The following is a 13,247-nucleotide window of genomic DNA, read 5'->3' as shown; positions in this document are numbered from 1 at the left end:
GTCTGTACAAGGCAGAATGTGATGTTCCGTGTGAATCTGGAGTAATGGGAAGCTGACCCTGGCATGAGGTTTGGAAATGCACCAAAAAATGGGAACAGAAGGGAGGGAAAGGGAAGGGGGTTCGTGGGAAGAGAAGAGGTGGGAGCACAAAGATAGGTGGGGAAAAGATGAGAGTTGTTGCCACAAGGCAAAACGGCATTGGTCCAGCGGGGCCGTGGGACTCAAAGATTTGTGTGGCTTTTTTATTTGAGGGCTACCTCTGAGGAACGGTACTGGGGAAGACTTTCAGAGAGAAGACCTCAGTCTCGTCCCCAGTCCCCAGTGTGCATTTAAGGGCCCAGTCACCGAGGCTGCCCCCACAGAGCTCCTAGGGGGCCAGGGTGGGAGTGAGGGTCACCCAGCAGGTAAGAAGAGACAGAAGGACCCTCTCTCATGCTCCCCAGCATCTCAGAGCCTTCATTGCCTTCCCATTCCGCTAGGCAGTTTGCAGGGCGCACAGAGAAGCCCCTGACTCTGCTGGAGTCCTGAGACAGCTAGAGAACCGCTTCCCAGGGGTCCTCTGGGGACTTGTGGCACATTGGAGAGCCCCTTTTCAGGGGTGCCTCTCAGGATCTGGGGCATGCTGGGGAGCCCCTTCCCAGTGCTGAGGTTGGGAGTAAGGTCTGGGTCTAATAACTCAGTTTCCCACCACAAATCAGGCCAGACTCTGATGTGTGGGTTTATTCACCCAAAACCCAACCGCCAAGGCCAGCATTCTTGGTCTTGTCCCCAGTTCTGTCCCTAGAGATCTCCGTGGAGGGAACCTTTGCCTTCCCTACCTCCAAGTGAAGAGGTGGCAAATAATACAGAATTGGATTTCCCGTGCAAACCCACCGTGAAATATTTATGAAGCATGACTTGAATAATTAATCGTTTCTCACAACTTTAAAACATGTCTCCGTAACATCCTCTCCTCACCCTAGAATAATTCCCCCGCCCAGCCCGCCACTGCAGAGCCAACAGAGATTACTCACTTACATCCCTTCTGGAACCCCACCCACAGGCTGCCAGAGAACCTCTTCTTCCCATGTTGCTCCCACCGCCATCTATGGGAACTTGCGTGGGTTTTGACTCTATCTCTAGGACCACCCTTGCCTTGCACAGACTGCACTCTCTTTCCCTTCCAGACAGTGGGACAGAGGCACCATCTGTGGGAGGTGACCCTGAGTTACAGAACCAGAAAACCAGCAGGCGCCTTTGAGATAACTCGTTTTGACCCAGCTCTCCGATTTTATGATCAGAGAGGTTACAAGGCTTGTTCTGGGTCACACAGCAAGATCTAGGCAGAGCTGAGAAACGAAGCCTCTTCCCACAGCCTCAGCCCACCCTCGCCTGGGTCTCCGTTTGGGCCAGGAGCAGCTCTGGAATGAAGCATTCCTTCGTTTTATGGGTGCCAGGGGGATGCCGGGCTCAGGATCTGCAGGGACCCGGTGGGCGGCAGGGCGGGTGGGCCCCTGCGAGCCGCGGTCAGCAAGTCACGGGGGCTCCTCCTGTCCTCCCAAGGTGTTAGGGATTGAGGCCTCTCTGTGGGGAGGTGGCCTGCCGGCTGGGAGCCAAGTTAGTTCAACTTTTGGTGCAGAATTCTTTTTTTTTTTTTTAAGATTTTATTTATTTGAGAGAGAGAGAGAATGAGAGAGAGCACATGAGAGTGGGGAGGGTCAGAGGGAGAAGCAGACTCCCCGCCGAGCAGGGAGCCGGATGCAGGACTCAATTCAGGGACTCCAGGATCATGACCTGAGCCGAAGGCAGTTGCTTAACCAACTGAGCCACCCAGGCGCCCTTGGTGCAGAATTCTTTAAGGGGCAGGGAAGAGAGAAATCTTCATTTAAATGCAGATACAGGCTTCTCACCGGGGACTGAGGAGAGTTTTTTCCATTAAAATGCTAATGAAAGAACAAATCGCAACTCCAAATCCTCAGCTCACAGGTGCCGCCTCCCCTCCATCCTCACTCACTCCACTGACCCTTCTTCACTTCTCCTCCTGGGTTTTCCTGGGGCCTTCAGGACCCATCGTTCTGGCCTCTGGGTGTTTGGGCAGCTCTCTGGAAGAGGCCTGTGGAAGGAGCAGATCACCTTCCCAAAAGCAGTTGGAGAGGTGGTAGAGTCAGGGCTCTGGAGTCAGATCTCAGACGTGCCACTTTTTAGCTGTGTGACCTTGGGAACTTTACTTCACGTCTCTGAATCTCTTCTGTAAAATGGGTAATAATACCTACCTTGTAGAATTGACTGGGCACATACCTTATATAGAGATGGATGAAGAGAAAGCCTGCCAGGTAAAACACCAGCACACAGCAGCTGTTATTATTACTGTTATTAATAGAGAGGTGTACACTCTCAGGGTCCAGAACACGGCTTATCTACGCAAGCCCAATACGACTTCGTGGGCTCGTTGGGAGGCCACCATTACTGAGCGGCTCTGGGAGCGGGGTGCTGCCTCTTCAGACCCCGGTTGTGTCTCAGGCCAGATCCTTTCCTGAACAGACACTGACTCTCTCGGACCTGAAGCCCAGGCGGGGGCCCATGTCCGGGGGCACCCAAGTGACCATCACGGGCACCAACCTGAACGCGGGCAGCAACGTGGTGGTGATGTTCGGGAAGCAGCCGTGCCTCTTCCACAGGTAACTCACCTCCAGGCAGGCCTCGGGGGCTCACAGCCCAGAGGGTGGGGTCCGTAGGGCTGCCCCAGGGCTACAGACTTCCGGAGCTCACCTCTTGGAAGTGCTTTCTCCCTGAGAAAGTGGCCGTTCTCTTTGAGGGGGGACGGTATGGGCATACCTGACTGTGGATGTTTTGGGCTCAGTCTGGAGACCTGCCAGGCAGCCCTTCCTTAGTTGGGCCATTCATTGCTATTGCCCACCATTTAGCCTCTGTGCCCCTATACCAGCCACTGTACGGAATCCTAGGGTTTCCCAGGACACACTGGGGAATCTAGAGCCCCTGCCCCCTGCTGCAGAGCCAGCTAGGACTGCCGAGCCCCCTACCCACTGGCTGAGGTTGAACCTCCCAAGGGCAGCTGACTTTCTCTCCCCTGGCTCCACCATCCAGGCTCAGAAGGGCACACCTTTGATAAGCCAGGAGCCTGGAGGGTAGAAGGCAGGCAGGAGGTTCATCTGATGCAGGACTCGGAGACGTGGTGGGGATGTGACGTTCTGCCGGGGAGCTTCTCCCGGGACAGAGCTATGCTGAGGCCTGTGGCAGATCGGAAGTCTGGCCAGGGGTAAAGAAAAAATTGTTCTGACACTTGCTAAAATAGTGAAGAAGAGTTTACTCAGGACTATTGCAGTAGGTATCAAGACTATCACAATGGGGAAAGAAGGAAATCAGTCTTGACTCCAAATACAGCAAAGACAGCTGGGGATTTACAGCCAACCAGCAGAGCGAGGGGGTCACTGGTGTGAAATTACTAAGAAGCAACAGCAAGAATAGGAAAATTCTTGCTAAACCGACTTAACAGGATTCTTGCTGCAGGCGGGCCGAGGTGATCAGGTATCAAGGGGGCGGGGGGACTCTGGGTGACCTCACTTTGCAGGATTCTTGCTAAAAATGGGGTTTGGCAGGCCCAAGACAGGGCCCAAGGATGAGGCCTCGTTGAAAGGGGGTCTCAGAGGAACCTGCCTATGGGTTTGGTGCAGGAGAGAGTCTCTGTCAGTAGTGCCTGGAGCTTTCCACCTGGGGCAGTGCTCACCGTGGCCTCTGAGGAGCCTGGGAACAGGGAGGGGTGGAGGGCCCTAGCCCCCGCCTGGACCCCGGTCCCCTTCAACACTCGGGAGCCCAGCTGCATGTCTGCCCTCCCTGCAGACGCTCTCCGTCCTACATCGTCTGCAACACCACATCCTCAGATGAGGTGCTGGAAATGAAGGTGATGGTGCAAGTGGACAAGGCCAGTATCCACCAGGACCTGTTCTTCCAGTACATGGAGGACCCCACCATCGTGCGCATCGAGCCAGAGTGGAGCATAGTCAGGTAGGCGTGGCCCTGGTTGTCCGTCCTTAACTCTCCAAGAGCCAAGGACAGTGTTGGGGCCCAGTTTTTCTTTGAGGACTGATGAATTGGGGTTGGTTCAGAGCACCCCCCAAATCAGACCTTCCTGCCAGGGTGCCCTCCTTCTACTGAGAGTACCTCTGAGTCGGCCCCAGCCCCAGAACCCAAGCTCCAATCAGCAAGAGCCCATGGCCCCTCATCTGAGGATTTGGTGTGTGCCCCTGGAGGCCATGATCCCATCACTGCGCCCCTGGAGGCCGTGAACCCCCAAATATGGGTGGTAATTCCAGTCCTGCCGAGGGATGGAGGAGAAAGAGTAAGATCAGATCCAACTTCTCCTTGGCCTGCTCTTAAGCAAAAGTGTGTCCTGACCACCAGGGTCCAATGCAGATGTCCATCCTCTGGGCTTCTGTAACCTCCTGCCGTGCCTCCGTCATTCTCTGTCAGGACCCCGAGTTGTCTGCTTGCTTTGTCCTTTCCTCTACTGCAAACTCCTCAGGCACAGGGACTGAGTCTTGTTCTTTCTGCCGCCGGCCAGCACAAGTATAGAGAGCGCATGTCCTGGGAGGGAGCTGGGTGTGTGCTCTTATAGAACGACCCTCCAGGGCCACCTCTCGCTCAGCCAGTCACAAGCCGACTTGCACCAGCTGCATACCTTTCTGGCCTCCCCTCTTGAGAGATTCACCGGGGGCTTTGGAGACTCCACGATCCCTGGGGACCCTCCCAGTCCCCCACTTGGTGGGGCTCTGGAGTGTGACATCTCACTTCAGGGAGGGAATTGCAAGCATGCTGTTCCGGTCCCTGAAGGATACATCGTAATGGGAAGGTGCAGCGGAGAGCATCCCGACAGCGAGGCCCCTGCTGACCATTGGGAAACTGCTGTATCAGGGGCTGAGGGGGATGCAACAGGGCTTGAGGTCAGAAAGAGCGGGCTTAGCCCAGCTGAATGACCTTAAAGGTGACTTAACTTCTCTGGGCCTCTGGTTTCTCATCTGTCAACTCCCTCCCGGGACTCTGGGAGGGCTAAGCTGGATGCATAGGCACAGTGCAGCGCCTGGCTCAGCTCTCTCCCACTGCCCCTGGCCCAGTCCTCAGCCCTCCCCACTGTTGGCTTCAGTCCTAGAGGGCGTCTGGCATCGAGGGGAGGGGGAGAGCATGAAGATGTGGTCTCCATGGCTGAAGCAGGAGTCAGGGACCAATCCGGTCCAGAGAATAGTCTTCTAAACTAGGGGTCAGCAGACTCCCACCTGGGGGCCAGATCTGGCCATCTGCCTCCTTTTATGAATAAAGTTCTATTGGAATACAGCCATGCTCATTCGTATATGTTTTGTCTTTAGCTGCTTTCTCACCACAGCAACAGAGTTGAGTAATTGCAACAGACCATACGGCCTGGGAAGCCTAAAATATTTACTCTCTGGCCCTTTGCGGGGACGTTTGCCACCCCCGGCCTTACACCCATGAAAGGCAGCCTTCGTGGAGATGAGATTGGCTTGTTCTCAGCAGTTACTCCCTAAGACCCACACTTTATAAGCGTTGGCCGTGTTTTTAAAGTAGATGACTACAAGGCACAGAAACGGGGAAAGCGTCTGTAGAAAGCACTTCTGGGATTTGCCCCCAGGGCCTGGTGAATCCAGGAAGTTGGTGTAGCCCTTGGTGTAGGCAAACTCTGCAACTCCCTGAGGAGGCCTGGTTTAACTCAGTTCTTCCTCAAGTCACCAGCACGGAAATAGAGACATCGTCCTTCCTGGCACTCAGTAGCCGACCCTGAGTGACGTTCATAACCAGTGCGAGGTTGGAAGCACGTTCTGGGCCTGCCAGCCGGCTCCAGAGTTTTTGCTGCAGTGAACAGATTCTCTGAGGGGCGGGGCCCTGCAGGGCGCGGCTTTGCACCACTCACAACAGGCTGGGCTGCTCACCAACAGGGATGGGGGGTTGAACTGGTGACTAAGAAGATTGGGAGATGACCAGATAGCAGAATCTCATTCTGGAACACCGCCATGGGCAGAAGAGCCTGTCTGGGTTTTACGGGAATCTTCCGGCGTGTGCGAGTGTGAGTGTGTGTGTGTGCGAGTGTGAGTGTGTTTGTGTGTGTGTGTGTGTGTGTGTGTGAGTGGGGGACAGGTGGAGGCAGGGAATAACAGGGAGTACAGAGATGGGCAGAGGCACAGAGAGGGAGACATGAATATGGGTGTCACGGATTCTTCACTCACCAAGCTTATAACTAACTGTTCCAGATAGTAGGATTCTTCTTGAAGATACTCTCTGGATTGTGGAGAAAGTGACTTGTCACTTTCCTTTGAGTAGCCCCCAAGGAAGATAGCTCTTGCCTCAGGTCAGCTTCTCAGAGCCCTGCATACAGCAATTGGCATCAAGGTTTTCTTTGGAAAGTTACACAAAGAGGAATCTCCTGCTCCCTCCTCCTCCATACCTGGCTGACACCCAGGATACAGGAGACCTGAGTCCCAGAACATTTGCTGTTTGCACCACGAGGTTCCTGGGTGTCTGGGCCTCTGCCTTTCCCAGATCTCAGCAGATGGAAGCTTCCAAGGTGAAATTGTAGTGATTCCTAGGGAGGAGACTGTGCTCAGACCCTGGATGGTTTAGTGGGGAACATCTTGGAACAGGGCTTTCATTAGGCCAAGGCCAGGGTGGAAATCTCCCTGTGACTGGTGAGGGCTGGGGGAGAGACACCAGGGGGCTGCAGAGAAGCATCCGACTCAGGTCAGGAGGCTCCAGAGCCTCCACGGGTGTCTACACTCCAGATGCGCTCAGTGCAGGATGGCCACAGACATCTGGTCATCACTGCTGTGATGAGTGATGGCTGCTGAGAGCTCATCCTTATTCATTCAGTTTGCCATCATTGTCCCCGTGAACATTATCATGCCTCCTGGTTATCATGGCCTTTAATGTCAGAGCTCAGCCTGATCATCATCATCATTGTCACCAAGCCCCATTGCTACTCCTATCCCTGTGTTGACATGCCTCCTTGTTTCTCCCCCCACCCCCGTCAGTGGAAACACACCCATCGCCGTGTGGGGGACTCACCTGGACCTCATACAGAATCCCCAGATCCGTGCCAAGCATGGAGGGAAGGAGCACATCAATGTGAGTCCAGGGAGGGCAGGGGGCATGAGGCTGCCCACTCAACATGTCACTTTCCCAAAAGACATGGGGCGTCCTGAGTAGGGCAGGCCACCCAGACACAGATGACCCATTGCATGTGACACCCCGGGGCACTGGGATGGTGAGATGAGGAAGGAGACATGAGGGCATTTTCGTACTTTGGGGTACAGGCCTGGAGGAGCAATTGCTTTGGGGGGTTCTGGGGTTTCATAGCCTTATTCCTCCATCTTTCAGACCCCCAGTGCTGCCCCTTAGCTCAGAGATACCCCCGTCACTGCCACACCCCCTGTGGCCACTGCGGAGGTGGGTGCTAGCTGCGCAGTTTACTCCTTGAGTGGCCAGGTTCTGTGGTCCTGGATGCAGAGGGGCAGCGACCCACCCCTAACTGTCCCGTGTCAACCCCATGCTGTATCCCAGCATGGAGGGCGCCCTGCTGGGTGTGTGGGGCTGTGTAGGTCCAGACACTGCATGGTCTTGCCTCTCTGGCCCCCTCCAGCTCTGTGAGGTTCTGAATGCTACTGAGATGACCTGCCAGGCTCCGGCCCTCGCTCTGGGGCCCGACCACCAGTCCGACCTGACCGAGAGGCCCGAGGAGTTTGGCTTCATCCTGGACAACGTCCAGTCCCTGCTAATCCTCAACAAGACCAACTTCACCTATTATCCCAACCCTGTGTTCGAGGCCTTTGGGCCCTCAGGAATCCTGGAGCTCAAGCCCGGCACTCCCATCATCCTGAAGGTAGAGGGAGGTCGTAGGCAGGAGGCGGGAAGCAAGGAGGCTGCTATGGGGAATGGGGAGGCTTGTCAAGTCACAGAGAGAGGCCCGATTTCATCACTGGAGTCCAGAGCATGGAAAACACTGGCTCTGAGTTTGGATTGAGAGGCAAACTCTTTAAGGCCATGGAGACCTGATCAGGGCAGCTGGATCCATCCTAGCCATCTGACTCCCAAGCTTCCTTTGTCCCCGGAGTCCAAGACCTGGGAGGTCCAAGGCTCATCCTGCTTCCTCCCGTGTAGCCCTCCGCAAGCCACAGTAGAGGGTTTCTTTGGAGCACGGGTAGCAGATTACTTGTAACTCCTGTGACAGTTTGGAGTCAACTGGTGGTGATTGACCATAGCTCTGTGTTAAGAAGGATTCTGAGGCTGCATCTGGTAAGCTAGAGAGTGCCTTTATTACTGACTCCCCACTGAGGAAAGGGGAATGGCAGTGTAGGTGTCATGGGGTTTGGGGACTTACTATGGAAGGTGGCCTCTCCAGCACTTGCCAGCAGGATGGGACCTCTGGGTGGGGGGACGTGGCAGCCAGCCGGCAGCTATGATCCTGACTCTGCGGTGCAAACCAGGGCTTTCCTGTCCCTCCAGGGCAAGAACCTGATCCCCCCTGTGGCCGGGGGCAATGTGAAGCTGAACTACACCGTGCTGGTGGGGGAGAAGCCGTGCACTGTGACGGTGTCCGACGTGCAGCTGCTCTGCGAGTCCCCCAACCTCATCGGCAGGCACAAAGTGATGGTGAGCCAGCCGGGGCCCCGTTCCGGACGGGGCAGGCACTAGGGATGCCAGAGCGTGAGCAGACCGGGAGGGGATTCTGGCTGGTGCCCCAATGAGAGCAAGCAAAGCAACATGAATGATGTGTGCATCGCCTGTTACAGGCAAGAGACCCTTGCAGGAGGGGACCGTGGTTGGCCTGAGGAGGTCCATCAGATCATGTTCTGTGTCTCAGTCATCCGTCCTTAGCCTGAGATGAAGCTCAGGGAGCCACTCACCGAAGTCATGTCAGACTTCTTTAGGTCCCAGTTGTGTGCTCTTTCCTTACAAAGATGACAACCCTAGTCCTGGGTACTGTGCAGCTTCCCGTCTCTGAGCCATCCAGACACCCTGCTCAGGCCCCACAACCCGCCTCAGCTGTCCTTACAGCCAGTGATGACTCTCCTCCCCAGAGCCCTTTCCCCGTCCTGCCCCGTGGCCAGTTCATCGACAGCCCGGGGCGGCTCCCCGCACTGCTCTGCGCCCGCTCCCAACTCCCTCTCGCCTGCTGTGTCCCCAGGCCCGCGTCGGTGGCATGGAGTACTCCCCGGGGATGGTGTACGTCGCCCCAGACAGCCCGCTCAGCCTGCCCGCCATCGTTAGCATCGCCGTGGCCGGCGGCCTCCTGGTCATCTTCATCGTCGCCGTCCTCATCGCCTACAAACGCAAGTCCCGTGAAAGTGACCTCACGCTGAAGCGGCTGCAGATGCAAATGGACAACCTGGAGTCACGAGTGGCGCTCGAGTGCAAAGAAGGTACTTGGTGACCCGGGACCACAGCCCCACGCCCGAGGCTGTGCATGCGCGTCTCACATGGGCGAGCGGGCTGGGCACCTGCAGGCAGTGCTGGGGGCCGGGCGTCTGACCTCTGACTCTGGTCTCCGAGCTGCGTCCAGACCCAGCCCATATCCCAGCAGACGCAGCCCCTCCCTGGGCGAGGCCACCCCCCCCTCCGCCCTCGAGGTTCCCCCCTTCCCTCTCTCCCCAGGTCAGCAGGGGTCCTTTCAACCCCCCAAGGGCAGTCTGCAGCCCCGAATCCTGGCTGCAGGGGTTTGATGCGCTCCACTCAGGGAGAGCTTAGCGGGTCTTGACATGCGGCGTTCAGCAACCTTGAGCTCCCTTCCTTAGGGAGGACAATACAGCTGTAGCTCTGATTTGAGATTTAGAAGGAAGAGGGTTTCACAGCTTATATTTTTAAAAATTACCAACACCACCATGATATGAAATCAGCAGCACTAAATCCAAGAAGGAAATTTAGGAGTCAGACTCTTGTCGCCCCAGGATATCATTTCGTGAGTCACCCTCGGAGGGTCTGAGTGGGTTCTTTGCTGTAGATTTATTCTCGGAGTCAATCCAGCCTGTACCTGGGGCCCTCCCATCCTCACCAGGGAAGCCGTGGCTCCGTCTGATGGGGAAGTGGGCCCGTCCCATCCCTTCACTACATCCTTAGCTGTCAACACGCCATCAGCCTTGTGGGACTGTTAATTACTGCCTTTTATTATATTTATGCTGCTTAATTTTTTTTCTCCGCAATGTACTCTTCCCTCTAATTAGGTGTAGTGATTAGAATCTCTTTTATGTGTGGCAGGCACGAGGCTTTGAATGTTGGAGGCGCTTAGTGACTTGAAGGAAGGCTGCAGACCGATAAAAAGCCAACCCCCTCCTTCTCCTCCCCGCCAGCTGAGCACCCCAACCGGGAGGGGGCAGAGAGGGGAATGCCAAGCCAGGTTCCTCTCAGAACATTCTGGAGAAGGAGAGATGAGCAGCCAGACAAGGAGTACAGCCGTAGAGTGTCTGCGGAGGCACCAGGAGAGGGCCTTGGCTTCTGGCTCGGGGGAGAGCTCTCCTGCACGAGTGGGCAGAGAGAGAGATGTAAAGCAGAGCACACGGAGATTAGCCTTGAAGGCATTTGTCGGGGGAGCCCAGAGCTGGCCCTCGGACATATAAGGGGCAGCTTGGGTCCAGGGAAGGTGACGCCCCAGAGACTTGGCAGTAAGCCAGGACATCACCTACACACAAACCCAGAAGAGGCCCAGCCTAGGCCCTTCACTGCCTAAACTTTACACACATGTGCATCACTGTCCCACACACTCACCGACGTACACATACACTCGGACAGTCACACACACCCATGAATGCCCACACACACGTGACACACATTCCCACACACCCATGCTCCTCACTCAGTACATACAGGACTGCTGTTCCTCAGTGCTTTGGGCGACACTACAGGCCAAAAACCGTACCGACTCCTTTATACACACGAGGGCACACACACTGGTGTAAGTTCCACTCGGAAGCGTGAGTCACTTGCCTTGAGAGGGACCCTGTGCGTCCGGGTGACCAGGGGTGCAGGAACAGAGCAGCCCAGGGGAGGCCTGCAGGAGCCTGTCCAGGGGGCCAGGTGGTGTCTTGTTCTATCAAAGAAGCAGCACTGCTATTCTCAAGAAGGCCCAGAAACCCGAGATCCGAAGGCCCAAGTTGGCACTGTGGGGTGCAGCGGGGCCCCCGTCCACAGTGCCTGGGCCCACCATGTTGTGTTCGTGTGATCAGCAGAGCCCACAAAATACTTTTCCCCGATTCTGGTGTTTATGGAAATATTAAGAAGGATTGCATAATCAGTGCCCGCTGGCTGTTCTTTGCCAGCATGGGCTAATCCATCCTGGTTGGGTGCGAGCACGCGTGTGCAGCAGGCATGCATGCGTGTCAGAATGTGTGTGCACGCCCAGGGGAGAGGCGGAGCAGGAAAGGGCCTGGCGCGGCATTTCTGACTGCCTCCCAGGGCGGAGGGCAGCCTGGGAGGAGGGCTGTGCTCAGGACTGAGCGTGATCACAACTTCGGTGCCATGTAACCACCTGGGCCATGTGCTGGACTTTCTTGGGGGCCAGAGGGAAGGGGGTCTTGCAGCTCCATGGTCATCGGGAAGCCTGAGCTGCCTCCACGGACAGCCATGCCCACATGCAGATCATAAATCACCACTGAGTGGCATCACCTTGAGGAAGGAAGGATAAAGACACGCCCCACAAAGGTATCCGGAAGGAATATATTAGTGTGGCGGAGGCTTCATCTGGCCCCACTGGTGGTTTGATGGTTCCAGCTGCCTGGCCCAGAACTGGGACTGCAAAAGAAAGTATTCTTAACTTTTCAAAGGGAGACCACTCTAAAAATGCAGAATTGGGAATAGACCCCCCACCCCTGGAACCTCTCCCCTCCCTCCCCCGTGTCTTGATAGGGGTGTCGCCCCACCCCCAGCATATTCTGCAAACCAAAACCCTTCATCTTCGGACGGGGAGGCACTTCAGATCCCAGCAGCAGGACAAATCGGTGGACAGCCCACCCCCAGCCATGCTTTGGAAGGGATCTGGCCCAAGACTCGCCACATCTTTCTCCCCTTCCTACGTCCTTCACCCCAGCTACTTAAGACATCCCGCGTTATTCCTGCACACCGGCGGTCCATTGCCCATGTCTCCCAGGGGCCTGGGTGAGGGTTCCGACATTCAGACTCAGGGTCTGCCCCAGCTGGCATTCTCATGGGCTTCCCTTTGTACCAGCTTTTGCCGAGCTGCAGACAGACATCCATGAGCTGACCAGTGACCTGGATGGAGCTGGGATCCCCTTCCTGGACTACAGAACCTACACCATGCGGGTGCTGTTCCCCGGGATTGAAGACCACCCGGTGCTCCGGGACCTGGAGGTGAGAAGCAGTACCCATGACCAAGCCTTGCTCCGTCAAGGTGTTAGTGTGGAGAAGGGTATCGGTGACCTTCAAGTGCAGCCACCTTGTTGGGAGGTGAGTAAGCTGAGGCCAGGGAAGGGACGTGATTGACCCGAGTCGCCCCCCACTTGTTGGTGCCAGCCAGCCGGTCCCTCTGCAGGAAATGGGGCCAAGCCAGGGAGGCTCTGAGCAGAGATGGGAGTAGATTTGGGTCCTAGAGGTCATGGATCCCTTGAGAATTGAATGGAAGTTGAAGGAAAAAAACTTTACCTACACGCAAAAACCAGACAGTGTCGTGAGCTCATGGCCCCCTGTTTAGGAAACCACAATATAAGGGATTTCACCAGATAGTTGGTGCCCAATAAGTATATGTGGGAAAGATAAGGGATGCACTGGGGAGGGAGGTGGGAGTGTGCATGATAAGAACATCGCTGTCTTTTGTACCAGCAGGACCTCATCTTTCGAACATTTTATCCCACTTACTGTCTAGCATGGTATCTGGCTTATGCATATACTCATATTACACTTTGTTCCAAAAGGGATTTGGGATGACTCATAAAGATAACTATCAGAGAAAAGTGAAAAATACAAATGAGGAAACCAGGGCAAAATAATAATCATAAGGAATAATCGCCATTAGTTGACGGCTCACTAATCTCCGGGTCTGGTTTTAAGGACTCCAGGTGTATGTGTTGATTTAATAGCTCACAAGCGGGGTGCAGATGGTGCGCTCATTTTAGAGGCAACAAAGCTAAGGGCACTGGGGCCACCTGCTGGGACGGGGCGGGGCCAGGATTGGAGTCCCTCAGTTAGACTTCAGGGTCTGTGCTCCCCACGCCAAGACCTTGCATGTTCGCTGTCGTGCCTTA

At 55.6% G+C, this 13,247-nt stretch overlaps 1 protein-coding gene across 3 annotated transcripts in view; it reads left to right on the top strand.

Annotated features, from left to right (window-relative positions):
* The window catches only part of PLXNA4 (plexin A4), a 353,986-nt gene that overhangs the window by 299,260 nt on the left and 41,479 nt on the right, over positions 1-13,247 (top strand). For all 3 annotated transcript variants that reach the window (XM_021692788.1, XM_021692789.1, XM_021692787.1), the window contains 7 exons: positions 2,521-2,657; positions 3,838-4,002; positions 7,032-7,125; positions 7,640-7,879; positions 8,503-8,649; positions 9,185-9,419; positions 12,215-12,357. In XM_021692788.1, the coding sequence (XP_021548463.1) occupies positions 2,521-2,657; positions 3,838-4,002; positions 7,032-7,125; positions 7,640-7,879; positions 8,503-8,649; positions 9,185-9,419; positions 12,215-12,357 (1,161 nt within the window). The remainder of the gene's footprint in view (positions 1-2,520; positions 2,658-3,837; positions 4,003-7,031; positions 7,126-7,639; positions 7,880-8,502; positions 8,650-9,184; positions 9,420-12,214; positions 12,358-13,247) is intronic.

Source organism: Neomonachus schauinslandi, chromosome 12, assembly GCF_002201575.2.
Source record: "Neomonachus schauinslandi chromosome 12, ASM220157v2, whole genome shotgun sequence".
NCBI classification, from domain to species: Eukaryota; Metazoa; Chordata; class Mammalia; order Carnivora; family Phocidae; genus Neomonachus; species Neomonachus schauinslandi.
This window is presented reverse-complemented; position numbering and strand designations above follow the sequence as displayed.